Source organism: Myxocyprinus asiaticus, chromosome 3 (genome assembly GCF_019703515.2).
Source record: "Myxocyprinus asiaticus isolate MX2 ecotype Aquarium Trade chromosome 3, UBuf_Myxa_2, whole genome shotgun sequence".
Taxonomy (NCBI): Eukaryota; Metazoa; Chordata; class Actinopteri; order Cypriniformes; family Catostomidae; genus Myxocyprinus; species Myxocyprinus asiaticus.
In genome coordinates, this window is record NC_059346.1 from 32,273,077 (window position 1) to 32,288,731 (window position 15,655).

A 15,655-nucleotide genomic window follows, 5' to 3' on the forward strand; every position below is an offset into this window, starting at 1 on the left:
AGCCGGTGTTTAGGCCTTGTCCTACCGAAGTTGAGGCCTACTAAACATATCGACCCCTGTAACCATTGCATAGCAGACTTGTTCATCTTTTGTTACTAAATTATTGTAAACAAACTACTGTCTTTTACACATTTAACATACACAAAACATTTGGATAATGCACGTATAGATTTGCAATATTCCTTATTACCTTTATCACTTGTTTTCTGTATCACCAGCTTCACTCGCTGTAGTCATGGTAACAACAGTTACCACCCTAATCATCGTCTTTATTTTATTTTAACAGAAACACGTTTAACATTAAAAAAAATTTTTTTTTAAATAAAATAAAATTATTAAATTAATATTAATTTATATTTACAAGTGACCTAACAATAAACTTTTTTCCTTCTAATGGAGGTCCGTGAGCAAAAAGTTATCAATATAACTTTCGAAAAATATAAACTCTCTTAGCAAACATACTTTTCGAGCCCTCATAAATGTTAAGATTCCCATCTGACTAAGCCACATTCATGCCTGAACTTTATTTGATAGGCCGTTGTCGTGCTCAGTTCACTCGTCTTGCCTGTCTGTTGCTCGTGAATCGTAAAAGAGTTTCTCCTCGAGACCTCATATCTCTAACTAAACTAGATTATTGAAGGTCTCGGTGTTGTTTTGTGTAAAACGGATCAAGGAATACCCGATATAGTGTTCGGTTCAAATACTCATTAATCACTGCTTTCTTCTATTATGTCATTTGCCCCGTGCATGCTGCATACTGGCCAAAAACATGTCATTTTTGTGTTCAGAAAGTACAAAAGTCCTTTTAGATCTGAAACGAGAGGTGAACTATAGGTTCAAATGAAGCAACAGTGACTCAAACTTCTTTTAAAGTGTAGAAAAGTATCTTGCGTAAATCTCTTATCAATCAGTTTCTGGGGTGGGGCAGGTGATTATAAAACACTTCCTCTAGTTTCTGCAGCGCGTGAAACTAACAGTCTGAAATGGCGGATGAATGGAAACAGAAGTGCGATTCGGAGTGGAGTTTGGGGACACATGGCGTGCCCATGCCCGACAGCGTGGACTGGAAATTGGTGTACGAGAAGAAGCCGTTTGAGCGAAACCTTCTCCAGAACCCTTCGCCATATGGTAATGACGTCAGACCTATAAAAACGTATATGCGTTACGTGCTGCACTGCAGCATAAAATTGAAAAAGTCTTTGCTTTAACTTGTAGCTGGGTGGGTAAAGTAATCATGTCACTAATGTTTAGATACTTGGTGGTATGCAAACTGGTTTTCAGTGCGTGTTTTAGTTCACTTGCAAGCCACATTTTACTGTTGAGCTTTGATCATCATTGTTCTGTCTTGCTTCACTATCAATAGACTATTTTAACTGTGAGATGTTATTTCCCAGAGGTTGTTGAAACTTAATTTTAAGACCACCACAGTCTACATGACAGAATTGTCCCAATGGAACACTGACTTAAAGGGATAGTTCACCCAAAAATGTAAATTCTGTCATCATTTACTGACCCTCTTGTTATTGCTGTATGACTTTCCTTCTTTTGAGAAACTCAAAAGATGTTGACCCAGTGATAGCTTCAGTCGCCATTCACTGTGATTTCATTTTTGTTCAGTAAAATGAAAATGAATGGTGACCGATGCTAACATTCTGCCTAACATCTCCTTTGTTGTTCCATGAATAAAAAACAAAATCATATGGGTTTGGAACAATATGATGGTGAGTAAATAATAACAGAATTTTCATTTTTGGGTGAACTATCCCTTTAACATTACTTGTGCAAGGCAATTTCAAATTAAAAGGGTGTGTCATGCCTTCCTTGCATCATGATTTTGTGGAACTCATCTGTTTTTCTTGCTCAATGGTCAGGTGTAAACCACACCATCCCACCACCTGAACTCCATGTTACGGGAAAACGACCCCCTGCAAATCAACCACCCAAGTTTGAGCCAGATGGTGAGTCATCCACCAAAACAATAGGTTTACTTTCTGTAAATCCATGGTGTGAGATCACCACTAATACATTTTAAACCCACTGCAATGCAATGTCATGCCATGTATAACCTCATTGACTAAAGCATGGATTGTTAATGTTAACAGTTTAAACAAATGCAATGTACACACAAAACATTTGCAATTCTTAATGTATGTTGCTAAATTAAAAGATGATCGAATGTTTAAAAAAAAAAAAAAAAAAATCTCTGTTATTAATGTTTAACCATGACAAAATACCATATCTGGATCTTGATCATAGGTAATTTCTCTGGCTGGAACACTAGTACAGAGGTTTTGCCATATGACACTAGTGGAATACCACCTGGGGTTGTGGTCTGCCACATGCCTCAGTACAGGTGAGTCCTAGACAGTAGTGTGAAGAGAAAATGTTTCAAAATCATAAAACATCCATCTTAAAGTCATGTCACAATACAAAAGTGGGAACTTTATTTACAAACCCAATTCTGAAAAAGTTTGAACAGTATGAAAAATGTTAATAAAAACAAAAAGGAGTGATTTGTAAATTATATTCACCCTTTGCTATATTGAAAACATTGTAACTATATTATAACATATTACATAACATTATATTACATTTTACCTTTGAAAATGTACAGTAATTTCAAATCAGATAATTGCAACACTACAAAAAAGTTGGGACAGTCAAGTGTTTACCACTGTGAAACATCACCATTTCTTCTCATAACACTTATTAAGCATTTAGGCACTGAAGACACAAGTTTGTTAAGTTTAGAAAGTGAAATTTTCCCCCAGTCATCTATCATGCAGGTCTTCAGCTGCACAATTATACGGGGTCTTCGTTGCCGTATTGTGCACTTCATAATGCACCACACATTCTCAGTTGGAGATGGTCAGGACTGCAGGCAGGCCAATCTAGCACCTGCACTCTCTGCTTATTTGGCCAGTATGTGGTTTGAAGTTGTCCTGCTGAAAATTCCATGATGTCCCTGGAAAAGACGGTGCTGGATGGCAGTATATGCTGCTCCAAAATGTTTACATATCTGTCGGCATTAATGGTGCCCTCATAGATGTGCGAGTTATCCATGCCATGGGCACTGACATACCTCTGACCCATACAGACACTGGCTTTTGGACCTGACGCTGATAACAGCTTGGATAGTCCTTTTCCTTGAATGGCCCAGAGAACACAATGGCTGTGTTTTTCAAAAACTATTTGAAATGTGGACTCATCGGACCAAAAAACATGGTTCCACTGCTCTACATTCCATCTAAGATGAGACCGAGCCCAGAGAATATGGCAGCGATTCTGGACAGTGTTGATGTAGGGCTTCTGCTTTGCATTAAGTCTTAACTTGCATCTGTGGATGCAGCGGTGAATGGTGATGACTAACAAAGGTTTACTAAAGTTATCCCAAGCTCATGTTCATGATATCCATTAGAGATGAATTATGTTTTTTAAGACAGTGATGTCTGAGGGATCAGAGATCACGTGCATTCAGAAGTGGTTTTCGTCTTGCCCTTTACGCACCGAGATTTTACCATTTTCCCTGAATCTTTTAACTATATTGTGCACTGTAGAGGGTGAAATGTCCAAACTCCTTCCAATTTGTCTTTGGGGAACATTGTTCTCAAAGTGCTGGATTATTTGCTGAAGCATCTGTTGGCAAATTGAAAAGTCTCAAATGATCCTTGCTCTTGAAGGACTAGGCTGTTTTTGGAGTCTCCTTATATAATATACAGGTGTGCTCAAAAGTTTGCATACCCTCGGACAATTGGTAATATATGTACCATTTTTAAAGAAAACATGAGTGAGCAGGCAAAACACATTTCTTTTATTTCTTATGGGATTCATATTCAACTGTAGGTTATAACAGAATGGCACAATCATAAAACAAATCATGGCAACAAAGAAAAAAATGAAATGACCCCTGTTCAAAAGTCTGCATACCCTTAGTTCTTAATATTGTGTATTGCCCCCTTTAGCATCAATGACAGCGTGCAGTCTTTTGTAATAGTTTTCTTTGAGGCCTCAAATTCTTGCAGGTGGTATAGCTGCCCTTTTTACTTGGCAAAATGCCTCCAGATCATGCAAAGTCTTTGGTCGTCTTGCATGAACCGCACGTTTGAGATCTCTCCAGAGTGGCTTGATGATATTAAGTTCAGGAGACTGTGATGGCTACTCCAGAACTTTCTCTTTTTTCTGCTGTAACCACTGGAGGGTCAACTTGGCCTTGTGCTTAGGGTCACTGTTGTGCTGGAAAGTCCAAGAGCTCCCATGCGCAGCTTTCATGCAGAAGAATGCAAATTGTCTGCCAGTATTTTCTGATATCATGCTGCATTCACCTTGCCATCAATTTTCACAAGATTCCCCGTGTCTTTAGAGCTCACACCCCCCCAAAACATCAGTGAGCCACCATCATGCTTCACAGTGGGGATGGTATTCTTTTCACTATAGGCCTTGTTGACCCCTCTCCAAACATAGCACTTATGGTTTTGACCATAAAGCTCTATTTTGGTCTCATCACTCCAAATTACAGTGTGCCAGAAGCTGTGAGGGGTGTCAAGGTGTTGTCGGCATATTGTAACCGGGCTTTTTTGTGGCATTGGCACAGTAAAGGCTTCTTTCTGGCAACTCGACCATGCAGCTCATTTTTGTTCAAGTATCGTCATATTGTGCTCCTTGAAACAACCACACCGTCTTTTTCCAGAGCAGCCTGTATTTCTCCTGAGGTTACCTGTGGGTTTTTCTTTGTATCCCGAACAATTCTTCTGGCAGTTGTGGCTGAAATCTTTCTTGGTCTACCTGACCTTGGCTTGGTATCAAGAGATCCCTGAATTTTACACTTCTTAATAAGTGATTGAACAGTACTGACTGGCATTTTCAAGGCTTTGGATATCTTTTTATATCCTTTTCCATCTTTATAAAGTTCCATTACCTTGTTACGCAGGTCTTTTGACAGTTCTTTTCTGCTCCCCATGGCTCAGTATCTAGCCTGCTCAGTGCATCCACGTGAGAGCTAACAAACTCATTGACTATTTATACACAGGCACTAATTGCAATTTAAAAAGCCACAGGTGTGGGAAATTAACCTTTAATTGCCATTTAAACCTGTGTGTGTCACCATGTGTGTCTGTAACAAGGCCAAACATTCAAGGGTATGTAAACTTTTGATCAGGGCCATTTGGGTGATTTCTGTTATCATTATGATTTAAAAAGGAGCCAGACAACTATGTGATAATAAATGGCTTCATATGATCACTATCTTTAAATAAGTTTTTTTGCATGATCGGTCATATTTTCAAAATCAATGCCAAAATTTCACAGTTTCTGCCAGGGTATGCAAACTTTTGAGCACAACTGTAACATGATTGCCTCACCTGTTTAACATCTCCTGTTTCACATTGCCTTGTTATTTTAGCTCGTCAAATTGTTATTAGTCTTAAATTGTCCCTGTCTCAACTTTTTTGGAGTGTGTTGCAATCATCTGATTTGAAATTACTGTACATTTAAAAAAGTAAAAAAAACAACATCACAAGGTAAAACATCATATAATATGTAGTTGTAGTGTTTTCAATTTAGCAAAGGGTGAATATAAATTACAAATCACTCCTTTTTGTTTTTATTAGCATTTTTCATTCTGTCCCAACTTTTTGGAATTGGGGTTGTAGTTAACTGCCATTTAATAGAAACTTTTTATTCCCTTTTCTCCTCAATTTGGCTTGCCCAATTCCCAGTGCTCACTAGGTCCTCGTGGTGGCGCAGTTGCTCAACTCAATCCAGGCGGACAAATCTCTGTTGCCTCCACTTTTGAGACAATCAGCACTGGCATCTTATCACGTGACTTGCTGGGCGCGTTACCGCGGAGACTTGGCACGTGTCGAGGCTCACGCTATTCCCCGTGATCTCCGCGCATGACTTACCATGCACCCCATCGAGAGCGAGAACCACTATATTGTTACCACGAGGAGGGTATCCCATGTGACTCTACCCTGCCTAGCAACCAGGCCAATTTGTTTGCTTAGGTGGCCTGGCTGGATTCACTCAGCACACCCTGGATTTGAACACGCGACTCCAGGGGTGGTAGTCAGCATCATTGCTTGCTGAGCTACCCAGGCCCCACAAATCAGTTTCTAACGATTACTTATAAACTTTCAAAGACAGACCTACCATGAGCTCAGAGGTTGTTAATCGATGGTATGTGCTCCTCTTGAAGCCCTCAGTCTGCGTTATTTCAACTTCAAAATGTTTTCGAAATTATTTTATAGTGAAATTCCTGGTGAAAAACTACATTACCCATAATCCTGAAGAGAAACGTTCCTCCAATCAGTGAATCGCATCTTGCAAAGTACGTGAAGCAAGTGCTGCAGCGACTGCCCACTTGCATGACATACTGTGAATGCCATGAACCAAGTCTCCCAATACTCTCAAACTACTTACATATTTGTATTTATCTGAATATTTTGCAATAAAATGAAAACATATTGTCCTTATAACTTAAAAACAAAAACTATAAATCAGTATTTTTTTCATCGTTTTTAATTCGATGACATCATTTGCAATCATTCATGAGATTGTAGTTCATGGATGAACCTTTTGTCATTTTGTCCGATTTTCAAATACTTTTTTGCATCAAATTAAAGTTTGTAATAGTGTGATTCACCTCAGAGCTGGTTGGTTTGGTGCATGGCTTAGAACTCTTTTATAAAGGGTAGTTTTGCTCTATTACATGACAAGATCATTTTTTTAATTAAAATTTAATCATAACTTCGGAATGTGGGACCCTTTAGCTCAGTATGAGATTTGTTTTAGCATATTAGTTTAATATAATTTGTCTTGTATGGCCTCTGTTCTTGTTTTTCTCAGATGGTTTTCTTTAGAGCAGCGTGTGGACCTGAAGGCAGAGGGTCTGTGGGACCAACTGCTGGATGAGTTCCAACCTGAGATAGTCATTGAGGACTGGTGAGTTATGAATTGCTTATAACATGAGGTATTTGCCGTTTAAGCACTCTGCTATAAGTACTAGAAGCAAACTGATCTTTAAAGAAGAGTCAGAAATGAAACAAAAATGTTGTGTTACACGATCTTCATCTGCCGTATTTATCTACACATCATGTCATGGCCTTGGTTGTCAAAGTACTTTTTCATTATTCTGATATCTGTCCTTCTCCACAATCACATTTTAGCTATGATATACTACTTTCACTTGCAATGTTTTATGGGTCTGTCTCTTCATCTATAGGTATGAGGAAAGCCAGCTTCATAAGTCAATCTATCTGCTGGATGTGAAGCTTTTGGGTGCTGATGGTAAGACGGTCATCAAGGAACACATCTGTAGCCCTGAAGAAAACCTGCAGTGCTACTCACACACCTGGAAAAAGGTATAGTACACACATGCATATACATCTATATTCATATATGCATGCCTATAATCATTTTCATAAGTATTTTATAGTTGTGTGCCAACATGATATATGTGTTTGCAACTAGGTCTCCCATGCATTCTCCAACTATGGGCCCGGGGTGAGGTACATTCACTTCCTCCACAGACTAAAGAACAAGTTCATGATTGAATTCTTTAATACCAAGGTTACCGACAGCTCGATTACTATCAAAGCCACCAAAATGTAAATCAGTATGATATAATCCATCACGGTCAAAAAAAACTTGTGGGAAGTGATGCACTCCATAGATGTCTCTCTGTCTTTTGGAACAAAGAATTATTGTCTTATGTTAAAATGTTTTCATTAATTGACTGCACTAAGATGTATCACAAGATGTATCTAGCAGCTTTATAGTGTAATAAAACATTCCTCATTTATTTTTGTGACTGTTTTTATTTGTGTGAAAAGGGTGCATATTGTTAATTTGTAATGGGGATAGATGCACTGTTGGCATCCTGTTATAGTATTTGTAGGCCAGCAGATGACGCTATAGCTCACTGAACAAGTCCTTATGGCAAAAAAGATGCTGTGAACATGACAGAATCAGAATTAGCTTTATTGCCAAGTGTTCTCACCTACATAAGGAATTTTGTTTGGTGATAGGAGAAACAAGATGTACCACGATAACCGTAGTTTTTATCAAAATACCAAAGTTACTATAGTTATTGTTACAACTGTAAAATCATAATATATAAATAAGCAAACACCTCTCTAATTCAGAATCTTTCTGCCATTTTGATGCATTTCTTTGTTTGGATGACAGTGTGGCTGAGACCAGTTGTGGTATAGTAACAATAACTCTAGTAACTAACTGCGGTAGAATGTAATAGCATTTCTTTCAACTACCAAGTCATTTTATTCTTGATTATGGCAGAGAAATGTAGTTCAGCATGTGCCTTGTGAATTGTATTTTATATTTTTTTATTTTTTTATTCTTCAGTAAATCTTATAGAGACTTAAAACATTATTACTCATTCATTCAATAATATTAATGTCACATTATATTTTATTCAGTCCTCTAGAGTTGTGTGAGCGCTCTAATGTAAGACTATAGCATCCATTAGATTGCCCGGAAACAGTGTGTTTTGTTGTGCATTCGATCAGGGGTTTTCAAACTAGGGTCCAGGGACCCCCAGAGAGCCGCAAGGGGTCTGCGAAAAAATGTAGAGAAAAAATTGTTATACATTTACAGTTTCATTCTGAAACCATGAGCTTAATCATGATTGTTTTATTCCACTGGCAGCCATAGTTTTAAACCATAAGAAATAAAAACAAATCTGCATATAACTTCATATATTATGAAAAAAAATATAATAAAATCTTATTTGTAAGAAATAATGGCTGTTCTTCACTATCCTATTTAAAGCTGCTTTGAAACTATATTTATTGTGAATAGTTCATTTGTATTGAAATGAAAATGTTTCTCTCCCTGTTTAAACATATTGCATTACTATAGGAAAAAAAATCCACTGTCAAATTATATTAGCTGATATATTTTGCATATTACATTTCAATAATTAATTGTGCTTTAGTACAATGGCACTATAAAAGCCAGTCATTTTAATTTCGCAAACAATATGTCTTTATAATATCATGTTTACATTTGTTTCACACATGGGGTCCCTCGCAAGGGGATCATCATATTCGGGGGCTCTTGGCATCAAAATGTTCGAAAACCTGCTAATTTTTCCCCCTCAACAAACCCCTGGGGTTTTAAGGTGGTTCTACCATTTGGCTTCGGTCCCAGTTTATTATTATTATTATTTTTTTTTTATTATTATTATAGTTATTTATTATACATTTGCACATATACAGTGAAATTCTTTTTTTTTTTCACATATCCCAGCTAAGCTGGGGTCAGAGTGCAGGGTCAGCCATGATACGGCGCCCCTGGAGCAGATAGGGTCAAGGGCCTTGCTCAAGGGCCCAACAGTGGCATCTTGGCAGTGCTGGGGCTTGAACCCCCGACCTTCTGATCAGTAACCCAGAGCCTTAACCGCTGAGCCACCACTGTCAACAGTTGCAGTCAAAATTATTCAACCCCCCTGACCAGCAATACATTCTGGTGATGTGAATTAAAACACATCAACTAAAACCTCAGTAAACAGTCAAAGTAAGTTTTTAATACGCATTTGAGTGATTTTGAGAACAACGAGTTCAAATTCTCCACAATTCTCCACAAATTCTCCACAAATGTCATGTCAAAAATATCCAACCCCCAAAGTCAATAATTTGTGGAGCATCCTTTATCCTTAATAACAGCAAATAAATGTTTCAGGTAAGTGTTCTCAGGCTTCGGACACCTCTCTATTAGAATTTTTTACACATTTCTCATGAGCAAAAGCTTCCAGCTCATTGACATTCTTTGGTTTCTGTGCTGCCACTGCTTCCTTGAAATCCCAACAAAGGTTTGCAATGGGATTTTAATGATGGACTGAATGGGCCATTTAAGGACATTCCACGACCTATCCCTGAACCAGATTTTGGATAACTTGGATGTATCCTTGGTGTTACTGTCTTGCTGGAAAGTCCAGTGATCACCGAGCTTCAATTTACACAATGAAGGCATCACATTTTTTATGTCAAAATGGCCTGATACCTGAAAGAATCCATGGTGTCAGTCACATAGTCAGGATAGCCGTTTCCTGCAGCCACAAAACACCCCCATAACAGGACTGACCCACCTCCATGCTTGACTGTGGGGATGGTGTCATTCTTGCCATCACCTTGTCATCTTACTCCAGACGTACTGCTGACACATGGGTCTAAAACTCATTTTCAGTTTAGTGTCATATGCCTATAAAACCTTCTTCCAGGACTCCACAGGTCTTTCCTAATTCTTGAATATTCAAGTCAACATTTCCCTTGGTGAAGTTTTGCTTTCTTCCACACTCCAAGAAGGTTGCTGTTGTACCATATTTAAAAAATGTATGAATGGTGCTGCCAACTTTGTCTATTGGAAATTGAAGTGCCTTGGAAATGTACTTTTAGCCATGACCTTTCTTGTGTAATGAAATAATCTCATCTATTAGCTTTTGAGACAGCTTATTTTTAATCGCATTTTTTTGCATAGAAATACATTTTTGCTTACAACGCTAAACTTACATTTTAAAACTTAAATAAGTCCCATTGCAGATTGATGACTTAATTTTGTTTTAAAACAATTACTTGTGTATATATTTAAGAAACAGCTACATGCAATAGGGATTGAATAATTATGACATGGCTGTATTTAAAAAGAAATCCTGCTATTTAGGAATATTAGGTTATATATTCACACTTTGACTATGAATGTGTCACTCAACTGATATAGATGTAAAGATTAAAAATGTTGGGTCATCAGAAAAGCTTACCTTTGTAAATCCTTACTGTCTTGGGGAGGTTGAATAATTTCGATTGCAACTGTATGTGTATAAAGTGCAGTTTTCAGTTAGTTTGAGGGTGAAACGTTCTGACTCGCCAATCAGAGTGTCGGGTTGCGCTGTTGCGCAGTCTGTCGCGTGTTGTGCGTGAGGAAGATGCGCGCTTGTTTAGGATGCTCGCATACTTCATGACAGAAAGAGATAGACCACGAAAACTGATAGCGCGACTGTCCTTCCTGAGCACTGGAAAAAATACTCTACCGCCTGCAAGTCATGACTGTTCCAGTTTGAGTTCTGCCATAGACATTAAGGTAAGTTATGTACGTTAAAAGAGTGGCTTTAAAGTACTTTGTTGTCGGTCCATCTTTTGAAGTCTTGACTGAGTAACGCATGCACATTGATTCATTAATTGCCACTGCACATGAAAAGACCGAATACCAAGTAACACAAATTACCCGTCATTTGGAACTTGCATCTAACCCGTCGTTATAGTTTCCAAACAGTCGTTTTAGTACTAGAAGTAATTGAAAACAACAACAGCTATCCGTCTTTTCATCGACAGCTTCACTGTATATATTTGATATCTTAAATTAAATAGCAGAGTAATACCAAAAGAATGAACCCATTATATCTTCGCTGCCATTTATCTGAATTTATGCCGTTACCTCACTGAGGTGCACCTGTTAGCAGTCGCATCAGAGGTTCATTCTGTTCGGGCTGGTTTACACAAGTTATTAATGAGCCGCTCAACCTTGGGTCTGCTCGGTGTCTTTTGTATTATTTAAGAGTCGATGAAAGCTAAATTCGAGAGTCATTCTCACCCCATGTGTGGGTATATTTCTTGCAGCCCCCCTTGTGGTACCCTTCAAACCAAAGGATGCCATGAGAGACGCATTGGAATGGATTACCAGCGCTGCGCTCTTTGCATCCTCTGCCACACACTTCTTGTGTTTTGATCTGTTAATATATATATATATATATTGATTGAAGACTTTTTTCCCCATTCCTGCCTGCTGTGTTAAAACTGGACGTGTAGGACTGAAACAACAAATTTACTGCGGGTAATATGAAAAATGTTGAAAGTAAATTGTAAAAGTGAAAATGTGCCGTTGTTATTTGCAGAGCTGTTTCTACCTGATACGTATATATAAAAAAAATATTTCCTTGGCCTAATGAAGTCCAGTCGATTCAGTCATGTTAAATAATAGTGGCAACCACATTACAATAAGGTTGTATTTTTTGGAAACATTAGTTATTAGTCAACTTGAACTTACAATTAAGTTTTACAGCACTTATTAATCTTGGTTAATGGTAATTTCTACATATACTAAAACATTTTTTAAATGAAAAGTTGTATATGTTAATGTATTATGAACATGAACTAACAATTGTACTTTCACTAATTAACATCAGCCAAGATTTATAAATACTGTAAAAATACATTGTTTATTGCTAGTTCATGATACCTAATTAAAGAATCCCAGATATGTATGACTTTCTTTCTTCAGCAAAATGCAAAAGAAGATTTTAAGAAGAATTTCTCAACTCTGTTGGTCCATACAATGCATGTGAATGGTGACCAAAACTTTGAAGCTCCAAAAAGCACATAAAGGCAACATAAAAGTAACCCACATGACTCTATTGGTTTAATCCATGTCTTCTGAAATGATCCAATCAGTTTTTGAGTGAGAACAGACCAAAATATCACTCCTTTTTCACTTTAAAGCTTGACATCATCAGTCTACTTGGCGATCATAATTTCAAGTTTGATTACACTTCCTAGCGCCATCTAGCGCTCTGCACATGCGTTAAGCGCTAGGAAGTTTAATCGAGCTTGAATTTATTGTCATGCATAGAGACTGCAATGTCAAGATGTACAATGAAAAAGTAGTTACATTTTGGTCTGTTGTGACCCAGAACTGATTGGATCGCTTCAGAAGACATTGATTAAACCACTGGAGTTGTATGGATTACTTTATGTGCTTTTTGGAGCTTCAAAGTTTTGGTCACCATTCACTTGCATAGTATAGACCTACAAAGAGATATTTCTCTAAAAATCTTCATTTGTGTTCTGCAGAAGAATGTCATACACATCTGGGATTTTGGGGTGAACCTTTCCTTCAAAAAAATAGAACCATGTTAAGTGATAATATTATAGTTTTGACTTAAAACCATTAGTCACTACATGAAGCACATTGTTAGGTTATGTGACAGTTTTAGACAACTTTACAGCATAACACCCTCGATATCCAAATATGTTGAGTTATTATCATTATTATTACGATGATGTTATTGTACATTGTTAGCAGAAAAGGTACTTTGTGTTCTGTTGGATTTTCCCAGTAGATTATTATACTGTCTCACACCGATAAAGTGACCAGTTAAAAATTTCTGTGGCAGAGTAATACTTAAAGTCTTGGATTACATGAAAGTCACGATTGCCTGGTGGAAATCTATGTGTGGTCAAAGTGGAACTGATTAAATGGTAACCCGTCTAGCTTGAAAAGGTGTTGTCTTTCGAAATGGAAAAAGAAACTAAATATTTAGTTACAATCCTCAATGCGGTCAGTTAAGAACGTGGATACATGTGTCTGTAGGGAGACTGCACATAAGTGTGTCATGCGTGGAGGCTCACTGTATGGTGCGGTGAGGATGATGATGATGATGATGATAATGATGCTGCTGGGTTTCTGTATGTGAATTTAAATGTTTGTATTTGGGTTAAACAGAGGTGCATCTGTCCTGAGGGTTGTCTCTCTGCGTAGAAGGTGTGGGCTCAGATAACAGAACAGTGTTTCTGTAGGAATGTAAAGACCAAATTGCATATTAGAACTTAAGGAAAGAGTGTATGCAAAAACATTTCTCACAATCAGTTATCCATTCACCTACTCTTTCCATTTAATATCCTACCCTCACTAGTCTCAGGGTCAGAATCTGCATTCTCTGACCATTATTTTCATTTGTTCTCTCATTTTCTGTCTCTGTGCTTCTCAAGAATTTCTACAGAGCTCTCACATGGACATGCATGCACTGCAGACAGTATCTACAGTCAGTATCTCCCACATAGTCACATGTGCATGCACATACACACACACACTCTCTGATTAATGGTTAACCTCTCTGGGATGGAGGGGCACTAATAAGAATCTGAAAGTACTGTAAGAGATAGAAACATGAGACTCTGTGTTTGTCCAGCATGGTAGACCATCTTTACAGCATATAGATATATAAGATATATGATATATAAGATATATGTAAGACTGCTGGAAGAGTGTTGAGACGAAACACTTAGGTTTAGCATCTCAAAAGTACATCCATCCCTTTCTCCCTGTACCACAACATACAACACTTTTTGTAGCTTCAAAAACAGAGAAGGTACACCTGCAAAGAAACACCAGGAACCGATGTGCTTCAGAAAATAACAGAAAATGAGTGAAAAGAAACCCACTGGGCAGTCCCTTTGCCTTCCTTTTTTACTGTGTGTGTGTGTGTGTGTGTGTTTTTTTTTTATTATTATTTTTTTTTTATGTAATAGCTAAATATCACACACTCCACATTCCCCACATTGGTTGTTTAGTTGATTTTTGCTTTAGTTAGATTTTAAAAGATTCTATAACTTGAGTACCTACTTGGAGCTAGGGCTGGGCGATATGACGATATATATCGTGGCGAAAATATAAAGTGTCAATCGATAGAGATTTTGCTATATCCTGTATATCGCAATATGTAAATATCTATGTGCGCAGCGTGGGCTTATCAGTGGGCAGGGCTTCACGTGAGACTGAGAGAATTTAGGAAATATAGACAGGGTTTTTATGGCATTAAAAAAAATTCATTTTTGACCCAAGAAAACCCCTGAAAAAACATCTCCACAGAATGGGACAACTCCAAAAGGAATCAAGAAAATGAAGAGGAGCTTGTTATTAAAACAGGTGCGACATCTGTGGTGTAGGTTCACAAAAACCAACACAGAGCAGAAAAATGTAACCTGCAAACTGTATCACACGACGATAATCATTCGTAATACAAGCAATCTGTATTACCTCCTCAAATGAAGCATACACAAAAAATTCACCCCACATTAATTCGGTCATAAAAACTTTTTTGCAAGAAGTGTTTATATTTATTTTATATTTATTTTCTGCAAGAAGTGTATACTTAATTTTGGATAGAGGTGTTTATTAAAGAGTTTCTTGAGGAAATTTTATAATAATTATAATATTGCTTAACAACATCAGACTGTAGCATTAGTAGCATTATGGTAAGAATTATTTAAAAACAAGTTGTGTTTTTTTTTAATTATTTTTTTTACTTGGACTATTGTCAAGTTCCAAAAAAGGAGAAAATTATATAAGAAGTATTTATTTCACTGATCAGATTATCAAAAAATAGGCAATAAAATATGTTCATTTAATATATTAACCAATTTTTATTGATTTTCCAAAAACATTTTCTATCATGATATATATCGTTATCGTGATATCAAATTACTTATATCATGCTATAATATTTTGGGGATATTGCCCACCACTACTTGGAGCTTTCACGAAACCAATCCAGCATATTCTCTTTCTCTTACGCACTCATTCTCTCTCTGTTCAGGCTTGTAAGTAGGATGCAGTTTGTTAAGTAGTCTTGAACACAGCCAGACCGGCATGTGTTCTGCTCTTTGGACAGGTAATGCAGTGTTTGCGTTGCCTGCAGAATGTGATACTCTGGGAGTGAAGTAAGACTGAAATGGAGCTCTTCATAGTCCATTTGTAGTGGAGGAAATATGTAGTAAAGGGTTGAGACATTATGCATTTATGGGAGCACTTTGATGGTGGTTCTACACAATACTATTTATACTCTTGCCTTGTTTTATATTCTGTG

At 37.4% G+C, this 15,655-nt stretch overlaps 1 protein-coding gene across 1 annotated transcript; it reads left to right on the top strand.

Moving 5' to 3' along the window:
- Positions 1-946: 946 nt before the first annotated feature.
- LOC127417897 (F-box only protein 50-like) lies at positions 947-7,798 on the top strand. Its single transcript, XM_051658163.1, has 6 exons — positions 947-1,128; positions 1,872-1,958; positions 2,257-2,353; positions 6,844-6,939; positions 7,220-7,358; positions 7,468-7,798. Exons 1-6 carry the CDS (start codon positions 984-986, stop codon positions 7,606-7,608), a joined length of 705 nt encoding a protein of 234 aa, XP_051514123.1. The 5' UTR covers positions 947-983; the 3' UTR covers positions 7,609-7,798.
- Positions 7,799-15,655: the final 7,857 nt, after the last annotated feature.

Excerpts from the sequence above, each read along its gene's own strand:
- LOC127417897 (XM_051658163.1), top strand. The coding sequence starts at position 984 with ATGGCGGATGAATGGAAACAGAAGTGCGATTCGGAGTGGAGTTTGGGG. Across the intron at positions 2,354-6,843 it reads TGCCACATGCCTCAGTACAG|ATGGTTTTCTTTAGAGCAGC; the intron begins GTGAGTCCTAGA and ends TGTTTTTCTCAG. Across the intron at positions 6,940-7,219 it reads GAGATAGTCATTGAGGACTG|GTATGAGGAAAGCCAGCTTC; the intron begins GTGAGTTATGAA and ends CTTCATCTATAG.